Here is a 20290-nt window from a genome sequence, read left to right on the forward strand (position 1 = left end):
CCCTTGCGGGTTGTGTCCCAAGTACGCGACCAATATAATCAAAGATCTTGGACCAATATGTGTGGAGTAGGGGGCAATTAAATAACATATGTGGGAGATCACCAACATCCAAAGAGCAGTTCCAGCACGTTGGTGTATCTCGTAGGCCAACCTTATGCAGTCTCTGTGGGGTCCAGAACGTCCTGTTGAGTATCATATACTTTGTTTGCGACAGTATTGGGGAAACCTTGTGTGTGAGCGCCGATGCATGTATCCTGTCCCAATCTATGTTTATACCAGTGTTGTTCGTTTCAGCTTCCCATTTGAGTTCATTACGCCTCATTGATTTGGTAGGTGAAGGTGCAAGTAGTTTGTATATTTTGGAGACAAAGTGTCCGGAGGATTGGAAGTGCGGAAGCATGGATGTTAGCCACGGTGTTGCTGGCTTGAAGGTGCGTGTGGACAGAGCTGATTTCATCTTTAGGAAGGCGTAGAAGTCAATCGGAGATAGGGAGTGTTTAGCTTGTAGGGTAGAGAAGGGCAATGGCATATTATTGTCATAGAGATCTGCAATTATGTTAATACCGTTATCAGACCAGTGGTCCCATATGGGGGGCGAGCCATTTATCTTAATCAATGGGTTGCGCCATAAGGATGCCGAGGTTGATTTATTGAATTGCAGACCAGTCTTATGGAGCTGGTCCAATCTCAAAAGTGCTCTCTTGGTATTGAGCATGATGTATTTAGAGTGCGTGAGGTGTGAGAGGTCCATTGTGAGCACTGCGGAAAGCGGGGCCTTACCTATAATGGATTTCTCGATATTGATCCATAAAGGCGTATATGTAGGATCTGCAGCAAACCAGGAAGCACCTTGTCTGCAGAGGAAGGCGGTTTGGTAATTCCTGAAGTTGGGTAAACCTATACCACCTTTCAGTTTTGAAAGTTGCAATTTTTTCATGGCAATTCTCGGTTTCTTCCCTTTCCACAGGAATTCCGTGAACGTCTTCTCTATTTTGTGCAGGAAATCCTCAGTGAAGGACATGGGAAGCATACATGCCATATAGTTAACCAGGGGGCTAATCATCATCTTTAGTGTCTCTGCTCTACCCCACCATGAGAGAAATTTCGGCGACCAACCATCTAACAGTTTTTGTATTTTCTTATATAGTATATCTTCATTGATTTTCAAGGTGGTGATCAAATCCCTCTCAAATTCCATACCTAAATACTTAAAACTCTTCTGCTGCCAGGTAAGTCCAGAGTCACCCAATATACTTTTGCTACCCAGGTTGTTTAGTAATTTCACTTCTGTTTTATCTTTGTTTAGGGAGTATCCGGACACACACGAGAATTCTTCAATTGTAGTGAGCAAGGCGGGTATAGCTTTATCAGCCTTCTCACTCAGGACCAGTACATCATCGGCGTACGCCGTGAGTTTGATTGTGCAGTCTGTGAATGGAATCCCTTTAATCTCTGGGTTTTCCCGTATATAATACAGGAAGGGTTCGATTGCCAGAAGGAACAAGGACGGGGACAAGGGGCAGCCTTGCCTAGTACCTTGCTCCAGGTTGAAAGGGGAGGAGAAAGCGCCACCAGCTCTCACTCTAGCAGAGGGACAGGCATAGAGGGACATGACTAATTTAGTAAATAGGGGGCCTAGGTCGAATTTATGTAATACCGCATTCAGATATGTCCAGTCCACTTTGTCGAATGCTTTCTCAGCGTCTAGTGTAATCGCTACAGTGGGCGTGGATAAAAGCCTCGCCTTATCAATGACGTGAGCCAGAGTTCTGGTATTATCGCTCGACAACCTGTTTTTCAGGAATCCCGCTTGCGACGGATGTATTAAGGACGGCAAGACCTTCTGGATGCGTTTAGCTAGAATCGAGGCAAGGAGCTTGCAATCTAAGTTAATCAGCGAACTGGGCCTGTAGTTTTTAGGGAGTTTAGTGTCTTTGCCCTCTTTGGGTATTACTGCAATTACTGCTTCGGCCATGGTGCCTTTAACCTCTCCCGTAGTACTTATTTCCTGGAAGACCTCTAGTAGCGGAGTGGCAAGAACATGAGCAAAGGTCTTATAAAATGATGCTGTATAGCCATCTGGGCCAGGGGCTTTCCCCTTTTTGAGGGATTTGATTGCGGTAATAACCTCATGTTCAGATAGGGGTACGTTTAAGGATTCCTTTTCTATTGGCGAAAGTGTTGGAAGTGAACAGTTTGAGAGATACTTCTCCATTTTTTCTTTGTCGACGTGTACGTTTCTGGCGTAAAGTTTCTCATAGAAGCCTTTAAAGATGTTCGCGATTTTATTTGGATCAGAGCTAGGAGTGCCATTCTCATCTATCAGAGAAGTGATTGCATTCTTTTGGATTTTAAATTTGAGATATGCCGCAAGCCCTTTCCCTGCTTTGTTAGAATCACAAATTTTAAAGCGTTTCCTCCTATCTAGCCAGATGCCTGCCTTTTCGCTTATAAGTTTGTTGTAGGTGTATTTTCGGTTGGACAGTTCAGTTAGAGTCGCAGGGTTCCTATCATTCAGGTATCTGCGTTGAAGTTGTGAGATGTCTTTTTCTAATTGTAATAGGGCCGCGGTGCGATCCCTGTTAATAGCAGAGGAAATTTTTATAATTAATCCCCGTATGGTGGATTTCAGCGCCTCCCACCGTATGGTGTCTGAAGTGTCCCCTTTTTTGTTCGTCAATAAGAAGTCTGTAATGGCGTTGTTAATGGTTTCTCTGTGTTTTGTGTCGTTGAGAATTGTGTCATTAAATCTCCACATGGACTGACGAGTAGTTGGCTTAACATTAGATAGTGTGAGAGAAATGCATGAATGATCAGACACTAATCTGGGAGCAATGTCCGAGTCCTCAACTCTGGCCACCGCGTTTTTAGATATGAGTATGTAGTCAATTCTCGAGAATGAGTCATGGGGCGGGGAATAAAAAGAATAGTCTCTACCATCAGGATGTAATAAACGCCATGTATCTATCATATGAAACCTACTGCATAGTGTCATGAACGCTTTGTGGGCCTTACCAGGGCGAAAGACACATTTGGAGTCTCTATCTATTATCGGATCAAACGGAAGATTGAAGTCGCCTGCCAGGACATGCACTGCCGTGTCTGGAATGGAGTTGATTTGTTTCGTAAGGCCCAGCCAGAAGGAAGGTTCATGTACATTGGGGGCATATATTGTCGTGATGAAGAATTCAGTGTCATCTTTAAGTAGCTTCGCCGAAACCCACCTACCCTTCGTGTCTGAAGTAGAGGAGATCACCTCAACGTTTGCAGATTTTGCAATGAGCATCACCACCCCATTTTTCTTCGAGATTGCTTCTGAGCCTATTACCTCAGTGTAGTGTTTGTTGCGTAGAGTGTGAAATTGCTTCGTGTCCAACTTAGTTTCCTGCAACAGGGCTATGTCCCCACGTTGCCTACGTAAGTAATCGAATATCTTCTGCCGTTTAACTGGTTGGTTAAGGCCTTTCACATTCAGTGATAGTATTTTCAGGTTGGCTATAGTGGTTGTCCCTATTGGAGTATCTATAGCAGAAGCCATCAATTGTCTGAGGTCTGATATTGTCTCATGACACATCTATATGCATAGGACTTAGAAAGTAAAGAGAGCATTAGACATTTGTCACTATCTGCAGCAGCATAGTTTGTATTGATTGCAGGCCTAGAACTATATGCACAAAATGTAGGAATTTGAACGATAGAGTGCAAACTTCGGAACGCAGTGTGATGCGATGGATGCAAAGTAGGATGCAAGATGTGATGCAGAGTAGAAAGAACAACAAAACAGAGCAAAATACAAAAAATTAAATCAATCCCCCCCCTTCCCCCTACCAACCTCCCTCCACCCTCCTCCCTCTCCCACAGCCCACCCCTCCCTCCCCAGTAGTAGAAAAGAAACATGGCGACTCGGGAAAGACGACCTCGAGACCGCCTCCGTACAGCCTATCCATAACTATTAATCCTTGGGGCTGCAACCCCAGATTACTGAAACAGTGAAACAGGTATGAAGGCATCGAGAAACAGCAACGCCTGAACATTGAACTCAGCAGAAAGCTATCACATTAATTGTGTATGCGTGAACAAAGCACATCAGAGTAACAGCGAAAGCTTCACTTTCTACGGGTATAGCGTAATACATTATTTAAGGCACCAGAGTATTATTGTGGTATCCTAGACAAGAAGGTGCATAAGAACTCACAGAGCAGAACAGAACATAATATGCCGTTGACTGGGCACATTTCAAACTATCAGTGAACCAAACTATTCGTGACCAGTAACCGAGTGCCACATTCGGCCAAAACCAGTCTTACTCAGTTTCAGCCAGAGTAGGTACATTATGCGTGGTTAGGAGCAGTAGATTAACAACACCGTTAGGCACAAGAGACTCATCCTAGGCCGGATGATGAGGCTCCCTGTTGAGTTGAGGGGGAGACCTCCATGTTGCCATCTCCATGGCTGGAGAGGTGTTGACGCAGTTTTCGCGGGTCGGAGAACACATGGGTCACGCCTTGTAATGTTACTTTAAACTTCGTCGGACCTATAAAGCCATACATATAACCAAGTGTCTTCAGCTGTGGTCTTAATGCAAGGAACGCTTTCCTGATGTCCATAGTCTCTTTGCTAAAATCCTGCGAAATGAAGATCTTGTGGCCTTTCCATAGCACATGGTTATGCTTGCGGACGAAGGTGAGTATTTGCTCTGTGTGTTGGTATCTTAGTGGTTTGCATACAATCGCTCTCGGACCCTTCTGCTCTTTGGTTATTCGTCCCGGTACTCTATGAGCTCTATCGAACTCCAGTGGTTGAGTGAAGGTTAGATTTGTGGCCTGCGTGAACCACTGCTCAAGGAAGGGTATGCAAGAGCCATGGGATTCCTCTGATTTCTCTGGCATGCCAAAAATTCTCAGGTTCCCCCTTCTATTTCTATCCTCCAATTCCGCAACTTTCCTCACAAGATGGTCCGAACATAAGGAGAGATTCTTGATGGCTCCACATGTTTTATTCTCAAGGTCTTCCAATTTACTTATCCTGTTCTCAGACTCCGTTAATCTCGTATTAATGACTTTGATGTCCTGGCGGATTGCAGCAACATCCTCTTTGGTGGATTTGGCTAGGTCCCTGACCTCTTCCAGTCTGCTCAGTATTGTGTCCATAGCATCTGCCATTACCTTATTTCCTTTGACTGGCGTTGGTGGGTCAGATTTCAGGCGCTTTGAATTTTTACCATTTTCCTTATCACCCATTGTTAATTGGTTTACTGCAATTTGGCTTTGTTTAGCCGTCGGTTATCACTGCACGTCACCAAGCTCACCTAGGACGCAGTTGTTGATCTGTATCTGTCTCGGTAATGATTTGATGGTCACCAACCTCACCAACTCACAGCACTAAGACTGGATTGCTTTAAGACAGTACAGGGCAGCACATTATATCCTCTCCTGGCTTATTCTGGTGGTTGTGAGTAGTGAATAGTGATTTACTAATGAGGAGTATGCATATATCACCAGCACGGTAGTAGCAGACTGCCCCATGCACACTCATTTACATTAGCCGTCATTTTGTACATTGCGTGTTATTCCTTGTAAATACCAGATGCAAATGGTTGCCATAGAGGTTTAACCAGCACTATTCACACCATTACAGTGTTTATCTACGCTGAGGTGTTGCAGGTCAAAGAGTCTCAAAGCAGTGATGTGAGTGGCACAGTAGATCCTCTTAATTGTCTCAGTAAAACCTCATAATTATTCCAGCCAGTTCAATGCAGTTCAGTTATTTTCAAAAATATAATGCAGTTCTGTTATTCAAACACATTCCAGTCTCTATGAGCTATTACAATTGTGTACTCGATCTCAGCGGTAAATGTGCATGGGCGCAGTGATTAGGGTGCAGGGTAGTTCAAGCGCTGTTTTAAACGTGCGAGGTAGCCGCCATTTTCAATTGTAATCCCTCGCGCCGGTTTCCACATAAATGCACATTTATCAGCACCTCATCTGTGAGGTCCGTTTACTCACGGTACATGTGTTGCCGCTCGCTGGTCCGTGGTCGTGTTTTCCGCTTGTGTGGGCATACCATTCAGCGCATTGTGGTTCTGCCGAGGCTTCGGGAGATTGTGCGGACGTTACCCGGAGGCGGGCTCCGCAGTACAGTGCAGATTTCCCGGTCAGGGTAAAACGGCAATTTATACCCGTTTCCTCGGACGAATTCGCCTCAGACTTCCCTCATTGCTGGCCCTAATGCTCCGACAGGCAGGCACTCGTTCCTGGACAAGAACGGAGTCGGATTGCAGCTCTTTCGGTACTTTTAATTACGGCCGCACGGAGGAGGAAAAAGTTAAGCCGCCATTTCTCCGGCGTCCAAGCCACGCCCCCGCGTATGTTGCTTTTCAATTTGTCCTAGCCTAGGTACAAAAACGCATGTCACCTGTTTGATATTTTTGCAGTAAGACAGAAGATGAAATGCAGTCTGTCAGCAAATGCCCCCATGTGTGCACAATCGTGACACAACATGTGCGTGTTCTGTCCCTGCTGACTTTTGATCTTGCAGATTACAGATTTTTGATGTTCAGTTTAGTGATTTACCCTCTTGGCTCTGCAGAGCAGAAACACAGAAATCGTGGCTGGAGAATCAGTGATTTACAAGATAACGCAGACTTCATTTTCTTGACATGGGCTTCAAATTCATTTTCAATTCGGAAGAGAATGTGGCATCACTTATTTACAGATCTGTGCGCTTGTGGCTTTTAAATGTAGTCTTATGCTGGCATTCACAAATAATCCCGAATTAATATACATATGAAATTTGTACACAGTAATGATCAGTGTAACTCGTATTTCTTAAATACACTGGGGTAAGTGTGTGCTTTTTGTCAGCCGTTGGACTTAAACCAAGTTCAGTGCTTAATGCAGTGCACTTTGAAATATTCACCCAATTTCTCCTCCCAGAATCGTCCCTCAGACCTCAGTGCCAGTTGGAGGCCCTTTGCTCCTGATCCTGCGCCTGCGGCCTACCAGGCCCTGCCCTGCCTCATGTGCGCAGCTTGATTTATTTAAACGAAAGTTACAAAACCATGATGATTTGGCCGCCGGCGCCGGCCTACCAATCAAGATCATAATGATTTTAATAAAACGGACCTGACCAGTAATAACCATCACGGCTGCCAGGCCCTGCTGCCAGCCTCGCTCGCCCAGGTCGCCCTCACATGCTGAGCAGTCCAGAGACCTAGGGGCTATAATGTACTGCAGCGCAGCAGCAGTAACTGTAGCCAACCTCACCTGTGTTGTCGCTCCCGAGTCCCGACTCCTGTTATAATATTTTCAAAGGGCGTGTGTTGGTTGCGGAAACTTGGTGGCTGCTGCCTGGTGAGGACGGAGAGGTGCGGGTATTATGGGGCGGGCAGCGAAAATGCGCGCACATTAATGTGCATACTCTGCGCAGGCGTCACAGCCTCTACCCCCAACCCCCGCAGAAGACGACCAGCAAAGCCAGGCCTGCCCAACAACAACTACTGCTGTGTCCCGCCCACTGGGCCTCATCCGCGGCCGGAAGTAGTGTGAGGAGGAGGAAATAATTTAAATTGAGTTGAGAATCGATCGAACTCCGGAGGAGTCAGTGTCAGTCACGTGACGTCACCGACCGACACGAGAGTAAGTGTTTGTGGTTACAGCAAAACAGCATGCATGATCGATTCGAGTCAACCACAACCAGCACTGTCTGTATGACTCGTCGTCGGTAACTTTCTTAAACTTCAGGGAACAACACACAGCACTTGACACCACAGCAGTAGCACAGTACACACGCTCTGTGTGTGTGCCAGTGCCACGCGACTAGGACATGTGCACTTCTTAATGCAGAGTGCCTCCGTGACTGTAGACCCGGCACTCATAATTAGGTGCCGGTGCTAAGCACCTGCAAGCTCCGGCTCAAATTAAGCCCTGCCTGTAGTGGCTCTGATTATATTCCCTTCGAACAGGTTCTCCTTAGTATGGTATATGCGCACCCCTAGGTATCTAAAAGGGTCAGTGCACCATGTCACTGAGAGTACCCTATATCCGGGGTCGCCTGCAGAAACTGGGAGAGAATAGATTTTGTGGCATTGACCCTCAGTCCTGAAACCATGGCAAAGCGTGTAAGAGCCTGATCTAAGGAGGGCGGGATGTCATGAAGGTCACGCAAATACAACAGCAAGTCATCGGCATATAACGAGATAACATGTGTGTCGTCTCCCAAGGTGACTCCCATGTCCATGTGCGTGCGGATGTGTGCTGCAAGTGGCTCCACCACCAGCGCATATAGGAGAGGGGACAACGGGCATCCTTGCCGAGTCCCACGTCTTACCTGTATAGGGTCCGATATATAGGGGCCTTTCCGGTTGGGCATTTATATAGCAGCCTAACCTTTCTAAGAAAATAAGGCCCTATGCCATACCGGGCCAAGATGGTGAAAAGGAAATTCCAATTGAGCGAATCAAAGGCCTTCTCGAAGTCCTGCGCCATGCAGCCCAATCTAGGCCAATTTATTGGGGCATACTTGGCTACCCTGAAGTAACAGCGGATGTTCAGTGCAGTGTTACGGTGAGGAACAAAACCATTCTAATCGGGGTGCCCAGTGGGGGACGACGAGGGGCACCAGTCAGTTAGCTAAAATCTTTGCAAAAATGTTATAGTTGATGTTAAATATTGCTGTCGGTCTATATGATCCAGGGATGGTTGGATCTTTACCCGGTTTCAAGAGGGAGACCACGTTAGCCGTACACAGTGAGGGTGGTAGAGCCATGTCATTGATTGCTGAGGTGTATAATGAGTGCAGTCAGGTCACTAGTGTCTCCGCGTATGTTTTCAAAAAGTCTGTGGGGAGCACGTCCATTCCCGGCATCATTCCAGACACTATTGACCGCAATGCTTCACGAATTTCGTCCACTGTCCAGGGGGAGTCCAGGGTGAGGAATTGGTCAAACGTTAGTTTCGGAATCTCCACTGTGAGAGAAATGACTCAATATGAAGGTAATTGCTAGTCGGCTGGGAAGCATATAACCTAGTGTAATGTTCTGTCATTACTGCATGAATGTCCCACTGCGTACGCTTCCTGTGCCCTAACTCAACAGCTGTATAGGGCGTTGAGGGTGTTCTCGTCTTATTAAGTAAGCCAATAATTTGTCTGCCTGGTCTGCTCTAGAGTGTGAACGAGCCGAATGCGCCAGGTAATTGTGACAATTTAGCCTTTATAATAGCGCTTCTCTCTCAGCATGGGCGTCATCAAGATGCTTTTGCTTTTCAGGCCAGACCATGGCCAGCGTTTCTAGTCGGAGCAGTTGGCGCTCGATGGCGCACACAGATGTGTCAAGTTGTTTATGGATGCTCCATGTGTGCCCTAAGCAATGCCCCCTAGTCTCCACTTTAAATGCCTCCCACTCCGATTCCGCAGAGTTCGTATTGAGGTCAAAGTATCCCATCACCGTAGACTCTAGCGAGCGTCTGAGCGCTGGGTAATTGCTAGTCGGCTGGGAAGCATATAACCTGGTGTAATGCTCTGTCATTACTGCATGAATGTCCCACTGCGTACGTTTCCTATGCCCTAACTCATCCACTAACAGCTGTATAGGGCGTTGAGAGTGTGAACGGGCCAAATGTGCCAGGTAATTGTGACAATGTAGCCTTTCTAATAGCGCTTCTCTCGCAGCATGGGCGTCATCAAGATGCTTTTCAGGCAAGACCATGGCCAGTTGCCGCTCGATGGCGGACACGGATGTGTCAAGTTGTTTACGGATGCTACATGTGTGCCCTAAGCAATGCCCTCTAGTCACCACTTTAAATGCCTCCCACTCTGATTTAGCAGAGCCTGTATTGAGGTCGAAGTACACCATCACCGCTGACTCTAACGAGCGCCTGAACGCTGGGTCTTCCAGCGCTGCCATCTGTAATGCCCCAAGTTGGAGTCGAGGGCACTCTCGCCTCCCATGCCAGGTCTCTAAGCGTGGTGACTTTTCCAGGGGGAAAAAACAAAAGTAACATCGATTGGTCATGTAACATTATGAGAGCAGACCCCCAACATGGAGATCGACCCAAACATTTACACCTGTTCTTGACAATACAACGTCATTGTTTGACTTTGGGGCTGAACGCGGAAGAAAAAGGGGGGGAGAGAGAGGGAGGTAGCTTGTGTGTTCCATCCCCATTTCTTACCCCTATGTGTCAAATGGTAGAGTGCTGGATATGTGGGTGTGTATGTTAATTCTCAGGAATAGAACTTGGAACAATGGGGACAGGTATAAAGGCTAGAGCCCTTCGTCTCTGTTATTGTGCGTGTTTAAGGTACTGTGGGGTGATGTGTGACTTGTTCTCAAATTATACCATCCGAAGTCTGGGGAGTGACGTCCAGTAGTCAAGGCGAACTAGCATCTGTTGACCATTCTGGCGTGCATTGAGCCCCTCCCTGGGACCTCGACGGGGACCTGGTGGAGGTTTTCGGTGAAGGCGATCTAGCTGGCTGGTGGGCCGCCGCCACTTGCAATGCTTCCTGGCTCTCCGATCTGATATGGTCTGGGGCTACAATGGGTAGCCATGTGTCCTTGCCTTTCCTCTTGCATTGGCTGTGGCGGGATCTCCTGTGCAACTGGGGGTTTTCAGGGGGCCTAGGTGCTGTTGTCAGCCCATTTTCTTCTAGCCAGTCTCAGGTATCCGTAGGGGAATCGAAATATTGTTTGTTGCTGTTCCAGCTGACTCAGAGGCAGGCTGGGAAAAGTAGAGAGTATTGAAGTTCCAACTCTGAGTTGTTTCTTTTTTTTTTTAACATAAAATTTTATTGAAAAGAAAACAGAGTCAGTAAATCAGTCACATATAGAATGACACAATAGAAGCAAGATACAAAACGAATATACTGGTGCATCAGCGCACAATTCAAGTTAAGGATCCATCTCTGTCCATGGCTAATTCCAACGTCCGAGAGTCACATACTTCTCCACGGTATTTATTCTAGTGTCTCCACTTCTTATCCCACTTTGCAGGGCAGCCTCTAAGTTTATATACTGTTTTTTTCGGCGAGCATACAGCGGTCCATCTCCGCCATTCAACCAACTACCAGTGGCCTTTCAACAGAGCCTCATTTCATAGCTATTGAGCGTTTGGTAAGCAGGAAACCCAGCGCCGCCCACTGTAATTCAAGTTCATTCAGGTCCGTGGCCCCCCCATATATTAAGGACACATTCCTTCGGTGATAGCGGAACTGGCCTTGTTGAATCACTACTTTTACCCATAAGAGCACGTTTCGTTCACTTTTACTAAACACCTTAAAGACTGCGTGAATATATTCGTAATCACATGCCGAATTAGTTTTGTCGATCACGTGACCATCTTTCGTATTCACAGCACCTTGAACTTTTCCCGCTTTCTAGATGAGCACCAACCGTTGCATTTGTTGTTAACTTAGTTTGTAGTTTAACAGGATTATACTTCTTGCTTATTTTGTTCATTATCATGGTGACATTATACTTAGAATACCATATGTCGTTTTGTTTAGATGCTCCCCGACGAAGGGCATAGCCCGAAATGCATTGGAGCGAATTCAAGCATATATGAAATGGAATGAAATATATGTTTCACAACGGAAACGTTATCGTTTTTTGAAAAGAATACGTCATACTTGAACAAAAGAAGAATACATTATTCTAAACTATTTATGTTATCCTGTGATCAATAGAGGAGGATTGTTTCCCAAATATTGGAGTGCCCTATGGGATGTCAACACTTCTAGACGTAACAAGTTAGATTCGGCCTGATGGATCTGGTTGGTATGTTTCCAGATATAACCAAGTTTGAACGCCAGTACCTTGCCTTTAATGACCGCCAGGTATGCTTCCCAGATCGTGACCGTTGAACGCACAGAGCCGACGTTTTCAGAGAAATAGAAGTCGGTGTGTTCTATCAGGCAGTCCTTGATGTCTGGGATCTGCAGAAGCAAAGGATTGATAATTATGTCTGAGTTGTTTCTTGACTGCACCGAAGGTGGCACGCCTCCTTTGCACTTGTGCAGTGTAATATCCTGGTATTTTAGGAATCGAGCAATGATGGGGCCCTGCCTCCTGGTAGCAGTCATGCTGTCTGCACCGTGTGAGCGTGTACGATTGTAAAGCGGGGGGACCGGATAGTTTCTGGGATAAAGAAAAATAGCCAGTGCTGTAGAAATTGTTCCCGATCTCATCCGTCGGTGCTCTCTGGGAATTTCACAAACCTAAGGTTATGCTTTCGTGATTGACCTTCTGAGTCTTCTACATGCTGGATGAGCTCTTTGGTGGTTGTCGTCAGCTAGGTCACTGTATATCAGGGTTGTTTAATTTTGTTTTCTAGCTTTGAAATTCATCCATCTGCTTCCATCACCCTCTTACCAGTATTGCATATGTCTTGTCTTAAGACGGATACATCTACTTGTACAGCATACATTTTTAGCCATGAAAACTATTTTGGAATTTTGTACAAATTGAAGGATGAAGTCTGCAGAGGTAGAAGAATGGTCTAGGTAATATGTTTCTGTGGGCTTCAAGGCTGTTGGTGTTCTCACAGGTGGCTGATTAGTGGGGCTTTTTGATAAATCTATTCATCTTGCCTTGTTTCTGTGTAGAATGGATCTTGTCCTTAGCTATGATTCTACCAAAAGAGCTGGTGTTGAAATTCTTAAATAATGTGGTCACTGGGCCTCCGTGTTGTGACGCCATGTGCTGCCAGTCAATCACCATTACTGTAGCGATGGGGCCGTCCCACAAATTATTACAGTTTTCAGTGTGGCTCGCAAGGAGAGGAAGAGGATAACATGGGGTGACATGCTTTAAACACAATGCTCCCTTCAGACGAGGGGACTGCTTTTTGGTACATACTCCTGAGGGGTTCTCCATGTGTGAACAGTTCTTTGGAATTGTCTGGCTTTGGGGCTAGACCCCCTACTTCATACAGCCTTCCTGATGTCATTAAGCCTATCCAAGAGCGCTGCGCTCCTATCTGCTAGCACTTGCTATTGATGTGGAGTGTGGCACGTTTTGAGGTTCGGATGCTCTCTGCAGGTGATGTTGGGGCTCTGCAGCAGCTCTTAGGATCCATATCTGCTCTAGAACATCCCTATACCCCTCATTTATACGGATTGAAGCAACCATCGGAGAGGTTGGCTAAATGTGTCCACTTTGCTAACATTTCAGATAGAAATATACATTTCGATGATGTTGCATTTTGAAAATACAAATTGCCTGAATTTTCTCAAGAAATGTTTAACCTTTATATAAATATGCATGCTTCTTTTTAAAACGTTTAAAAATTCTTACAAATTTGGTTTCTAGGCGTCTTTGAAATGCTCAAGTATGTCCTCCTAATATCAATATACTTTCACACAAGATACTTGAGTGTATCTTACCAATGTCCAGTTTGCACAAAGTCAGTAAGGAAACATACTTACCATGCCATAAAACAGATAAGAGGTTACCTCACCCACAACCTATTGTTGCATGCTTCATCATAGGCGACCTCTTACACTGGGGTAGGATAGTACCTTTCCGGTGGACTCAACCAAGTGGATGAGATTTGGGAGTTCTTAGATAACTGTTTCAGGACAATCTCATTGGTACTGTTTACAACTTGTCAAAAATGAGCTTACAAATACCTAGGGGTGTACCCAAAGGAATTGTCTTTAATGCTAAGTACCCCTGGTTCTGATTGAAATGACAAATGTGTGGTCATTAGATCAAATATAATGATTCATCTGGCCATTTTAGAGATAAAAAGCCACCAACATGTTTCGACCTATGTTGCCTGCCTATGAAAGTCAAAAGGTCTGTATCAGGGTAAGAAAGAACTCCCTAGCTATCCTGGTCATGAACAACTTGCACTGTTGCAGAGAGAAGGTAATTATCCATATCATATGAACGTCTGGTCTGATGTGCACCCATGTCTGTTAAACTAAGGGCTTCAAGGAATAATGTGTGTGGGGGGTGTCTCCTCAGTTGCAACACATTCGTCAAGAGTTTGGCGTAAGCCCGGTATACCTATACAGTGTCCTCCCAACACTGCTGTATTGTGAATTGTTTTCCAGCCCCTTGACTGTTACCTCACACCTCTTTCACACTAGTCCTCAGCTTTAATGAGCATTAATGCCTATACTTTGTTGATAAAAGTGTCCGGTCCCTTAATCAACTGACCTAGAGGCCTGTGACAACAGTGCCCAGATCTGTTTTCTGGCGTGATGACAGCTGTATGTGTTGTGCCCTTAAGTTTGTGAGTGCCATCGGGCGAGTCTAACTGTAGTGTACTGATGCCTACAACCACAGCACCATAGTTTTGATAACTTTAGCTCTAATACGTGGTTGGAAAGGAATACCTTTGATGGCAGAGTGTAGTCTACTTTGTGAAAATAACATGCAAAGATTATTTTGAAAATATCTAGACTGTAATTTGTAACATGAACAGAAGATTTCAGGTGTAGTATATTGACATGAAAGCACCAACTACAGCAAAACGTTGGTATTTTCTATTTATTAAAGGAAGTCTCTGTTTACTGCGTTCAATGTTTTGCTTTTAAAATGCCAAATTTAATTTCTTGTCTTTTCCCCATAGGATGTGATTGGTCAGGTTCTCCCAGATGCAACAACTACTGCCTTTGAATGTAAGTGACATCTTTTGAATATTATGAGTATGATTTGAGAGGCCTCCCTTATCTTTGGATGACTATGAAGTCCCACACCAACAGGAGGACTCGCAATGAAGGAAGCTCTGACAACAGGGGTAGAACTAGCCATGCCTGGAACAGCCGTGGGGGAGCTGCCCTGTCATGTAGAAGACTGGGTGCAAGGGAACTGGGTGCAAGGCCGCATCCTGGGAATACTGCAAGTACTGTGTTTTTTTTTTGTTGCTGATACGACTCCGTCTTTACCAATCATGCCTTTACAATGATTTTCGTTGTAAGGCATGATTGGTAAAGATATATGTGTGGTGAAGATTCCACCCCATTCCCCCTGCCCTGAGCCCTAAAATTCGGCCATCTTGTATTGTAATTTAACCACCCACGCCCTATTGACTGAGCCCTAAACCCCGGCCCCCTTGCCCCCTCCGAAAAAACGACCCGACCCCAGCACCTGAGCCCTTAAAACTGGCCATCAGTCCCGAAAACTGCCTCTTCTCCCCTCTGCCTTGAGCTCTACAATTTGACCCCCTGCCCTAATAAAAAAGACCCTGACCCCAGCCTCCCCGCCCTGAGCCCTAAAACCTACCCTTCCACAGCTCCCCCAGCCCAACTTGCCAAGCCGCATCCCGGTCCTTCTTCCTGCCGCGATCCTTCCGGTTTCTCTCCCTGCCCATCCGCTCAGACTAGACTGCTGCAACACTGACTGCCTCAACCACGCACATGTGTGGTAAGGCATACGCGTGGTTAAGGCAAGCGTTGTTCCACTTGCAGGAAAACTGCACATGTGTTTAAGACTGTGTTCTAAAGGCCGTGTATCGCAAAGTAAGGACTTGAAATGGATGAGCGGCGCAACCAAGGAACTTGGAAACTCTGGAGCTCTGATAGCCAGCTGGAAATGTGAACAAGTCAATGCTGGACTGCAAAATATTTATTTCCTCAATCAACCATTGCCCTTAAGTCGCCCTTTACTTGTAGTATCTAAAATATGTGAATATTAGGAGAGACTATGGTGACCGGCCTCCCGGACTGCTCTGAAATCGTGTCACATCTGGCTTCTACGTCACTACGTGCCTGTTGCTTCCGCATTTTAAACCCACTGTAGAAATTGGGCAGGGCTGGGAAACCCATCGTTGTGGACTGGCACAGAGACATGCAAGAGCAGCTGCTACTGTCCGCAGTGTAGGAACTACAGCAATGTCCAGCTCCCCGAACTAAAAAAATCACCCAAACTTACTTCAAATAGTAACAAAGCTTGAGCTGCTCGTGGCTGTGGTTTGTGGGTCCTCCGGGCTCCTTAGTCACTCCAAGCCAACAACAGGCTTTTCTTCTGCATGTCTGTTTCTAACAGAGGTGTGGTGTGGGACTGCAGGCTGTAGCTCATCGTACAGTCTCAGCCCAACACCATACTGCCTGCAACTTCAAGCAATGGTAAAGGACATTCTGTGGTCCCAAACAGTACATGGAAGTCAGAACTGCCGGTATGCTGCGGGGGACGAGGGGGCGCTAGGGGTCACAGGGGATTAAAAAAAATGTACTTACCTGCAACCGTCCCCATCGCGCTCTTCTGCCCCTTTCACCTCGTCAGGAAGGCACAGGCTCCCAGATTGCCCTATGGCTGATCCTGATGAAGCTGCTCTTGCGCATGAGAGCAGCTTCAGGAGTGCCCTCGAAGTGCGCTCCAAGACTGACTGGGAGGCTGTGCCTGCTCTGTCCAACCCAGCTGCGTTGCTGGGTTGAGAGCGATTTCACTGCACATGATGGTTTGGCTGGCCTTAGACGGCTTGCCAAACCATTACGCGTAGTGCTGGGTGTGCACCACCACTCCCCTCAGTGCCTGTCTACCAGGCCCCATCCCCAAGACTTGTCAGGAAAGGAAAAATTAAACCAGTGTTGTTTTATTTTTCCTTTCCTGCCGTTTTTGGGGGCTATGCTCTTCCGCATAGCTGAGGAGCCACGGCTGCACTTAAGAGAGGTGACCAGACCACTCCGCCTTAACCAATGGAAACCGTCTATCCTTGATTCTGGACACCAGCACCTGCAGCAAATGTGAACTCTGAGAGTCCTCAGATCAGCACAGACAAATACAAACTTTACACACCAGGCTTCATGTTACATGGTTCTGTTCTGATGTGCTTTGAATTGCGTGATATTAATATTCTGTGCGGGAATGAGGACACAATTGCCTAATTGCATTAGTTTGACCCCTGATGAGTGATATTTAGCAGGGCTGGATTAGAGAAATCAGGCTTTTCACACACTTCTGATGGCTCCAGACTTTTCCCACTTACTTTCTCCAGATCATTGTTTTCCTTATATTTCCATTTTCCAGGCCCGTAAATTAAGCCAGCCTCCAGCAAGTGTGTGTTTCTATATATGTGTCTGTGTTGCACGCGCGTTGCAAGATTGTTTCATTTTTTTGCATACCTCTTAGTCTGTACTTACATTTAAAGTAATCTCACAGTCTTAAGTACCATCTTACCCATTGTAAGTCTAAAATATGGGAGATTTCCATAACAAATACTGGACCATTTTAATGGAAGGATCTGAATGCTATGCAAGGACTAGATTCTTTTTTAGCATTTACTTAAAGGTAAGTACGTTTTTTGAATAATCCACAATCTGTGCTTGTGACTCATACTAACTTCTGTATTTTCAATCAATTGAATGTTTGTTGTGCAATATTTTTCACATAGGAGTTAGTATACTTGATCTCAGAAGCAACCATGCCCTAAGGGCTGATTTCTAGGTAAATGGACAAACAATGTTTTTTGGGGTAAATCTTCCAACATTTAACTAAGTCTAGGACCTGCTAGTCCTATGTTTTCTCCCATTTGCTCAACCTTGTGTGGAAATTGAAAATAATTTCTTTTAGCTTAAGCTGAAGCCATTTTGTCTGTGGCATCCATTTTCTTAGCTATGTAATTCTCCCGTATTCACTGCTGCTTTGCCTTCTATTCTGCCTGAGTCATCAACTTTAGTTAACTCCTTCTGTACTGAGCCAAAGCATTGCACGTGCTGAGAAAAGGCCTGTAGCTGCTGAAATGAACCTGGTTAAAGATGTTACTGTCAGACATTTTGTTCTGCTGTGAACAGTTCTGCCCCCCCCACTTTACTTACTAAGTGTAGGCCTGTACTTTCGATTTGTATCTACATGCTTACTCTGCAACAAAGTCTGTATATAAGCACCATGGTCTGTGCATTCAATGTATTACCTCCTGGAACACTTGAGGGTGTTGTATGGACGTAGTCCCACTCATGAGTGATTAATAAACTTGTTATTTGAATTCCAGCTTCAGTACCAATCTCTATTTTATTGGTCTATGGACCCGTGGACAAGATAAGGGTGAACCCTGCACCGGTGTGCCCATTAAAATGCACATTTCCACAGTTGGCGCCCGACAAGTGGGTCCTCATCGGAGATGGGGCTGCCCAAAGGAGTGGTTTTGAGAGAAGAATGGAATTTTGCTGCGGAGACGTCCTGCATGAGGAGACCCTTGTCTTTGCAGCCAAATTGATTTTCCGTTTTTCTTGATTTGACCCTCCAGGTGGTGGCCTATCCTGACTGAGGTATCTTTTGGCGTAAATTTTTTCAGTGACCATTAGGTCGCCCAAGAGATTGGCAGTTGAAGGTTGTAGACTCTTGTTTGGTAAGTTCGCAGAAGCGGCACTCTTGATTTGCTTGGCCAAGATTCCGGTTTTGTTTGTTTGATTTATTTATTGTTTGCAAAAGATAAAGGTAGGTAATGTGGAGATGTTTCTCTACTTTTGAATATTTTGGCAAAGTAATATTTTACAAAAATTTGGTAGCATGCCTGTTTCCAGCACACTCCGTAGGCTGTGTTGCTGTCTTGGAGGTACCAAAATGGATTTAGACAGAAGTCAGCCGGTTCCCCCAGAGGGGACACCTAATAGGCATATGTACATCAAATACGGTATTTCTTCCATAATATATAGTACACTGTGGAACAAATATACGAAAATGGATCCTGATCTCCCAAGGCCAGTAAATGGGTCATATAACTTTAAAATGATTCAATATTTAGAGCAGTGTTTATTCAAGTAAAAAAAGGCGACAAGATATGTTTGATTGTGTACGAATGTGGGAGAAAGAAGTACAAGAGAGAGTGAGGAAAGAAGAAGCTATACCAGAAAAAGAACAGCGTAAAACAATATATCAAAAGGCGTTCGAATAAAAAAATAAAGAGATGAAGACAATAAAATAAAAAGAGGAAAGGGGGCGTCGTTTATAGATAACTGGCCCATACCCTATTAAGCGCTCCATTTATCCCATACTTAATAAACCTCTGGATGATTCCATCTTGATAGAACGACCTCCGCCCTGTATAAATTTCCTTCTGCCCCTGTGAAAGATATTTCTGATGAAGAACATCTTTCTTCAGACGAGAAAGACACAGATAAGCAAGATGGGCGGCACACTTGCTCTACTTTGACTGATGATGAAAAAGCCGTATTAGATCCACTGCTTGCAAAGAAGCTCATTGGACTACTTCTGCTCCAGACCTTGTAGCAATGGAAAGATTTAGAGCAGGTATATTTTGCGGAGAAGTTTACCTGGGAAGTAATACTCAGTTTTAGAAATGTTTCTAAAACCTTACAGCCCAATGATATTAATTTTGATTATAAACAATTAAGTGATCAAACTTTCCTTTTTTCAAATATACCTGATCTAATTAGGCAAGTAGTTAAATTAAGTAGGATTCACAAAATTTATTGCAAATCCTACATACATGGCATTTTTCGATTCTCGAATAGCGATTCGCAAAAAAACGCTATTTGAGAATCGCAAAAGAGGATTTTTATACATATGGCCCTAGATCTCCCCAAAGTGATTGTGACTAAGTTGAAAACTCTCATACCCCCTAAGAAAATAGATTGGACAACGTTAGCGTGTAAACAGAAAGCGGATGAGTCAATTTCTGATTTCTTAACATGATTTGAAGAGACATTCCATGACTTTAGTGGGCAGTCATTGACAGATGATACGAGTGAGCATTTGTTCGTCGACAAATTTGTCGCTAACATGTTGCCAGAAATAGCTAGTCTCCTCAAGGCCAGTGAGAGTTCGTGGACTACGTCTTCCCAAGTCTCCCATTTGACTATGGCCCAGTATTATGAGCGTCAGGAATTGGAAGCTAAAGGCAAAGAGGATAAGAAGGTTAAGGATTTAAAGACAAAAGTTATGTTGGCTCAAGTATATGGTCCACCATTGAGAGGTAGTAGTAGAGGCGGACGTGTAGTATATACCCCTTGTGTACCCCTTTCTCTCGTGCAAATTTGTCTTCTGATCAGTGTGCTTATTGTAAAGAGATTGGACATTGGCGTTCTGAGTGTCCCCTTTTGCGAGGTCAGTAGTTTCAGCGGGGTAGAGGAAGCATGAGAGGACACCCAGGGAATTCAGGACATAGGGGAGGAATAGGACATTGTCCCAGGTTTGAGGCAGATGAACATGGGCCAAATTATTATAATACTTTTGACAGACTGAATCAATATCAAATGTCAGACTATTCGGCTGATGGTCTTGGGGATTCTGATTATGCACAGGAATGCCTAGGATGAGGTAAGGAACCGGTTGAGGTCCCAGTAGATCAGAAAGGTCCTTATGTTGATGCAAATGTTTTGGGCT

The 20290-nt window shown here is 45.1% G+C and overlaps 1 protein-coding gene across 2 annotated transcripts in view; it reads left to right on the forward strand.

The window, feature by feature from the left end:
- The window catches only part of MAP2K5 (mitogen-activated protein kinase kinase 5), a 1222966-nt gene that overhangs the window by 57713 nt on the left and 1144963 nt on the right, over positions 1-20290 (forward strand). For both annotated transcript variants that reach the window (XM_086958013.1, XM_086958012.1), the window contains exon 2: positions 14580-14628. In XM_086958013.1, coding sequence (XP_086814139.1) covers positions 14580-14628 — 49 coding nt within the window. The remainder of the gene's footprint in view (positions 1-14579; positions 14629-20290) is intronic.

The sequence above is a fragment of the Lissotriton vulgaris genome, chromosome 2_1 (genome assembly GCF_964263255.1).
Source record: "Lissotriton vulgaris chromosome 2_1, aLisVul1.2, whole genome shotgun sequence".
Taxonomy (NCBI): Eukaryota; Metazoa; Chordata; class Amphibia; order Caudata; family Salamandridae; genus Lissotriton; species Lissotriton vulgaris.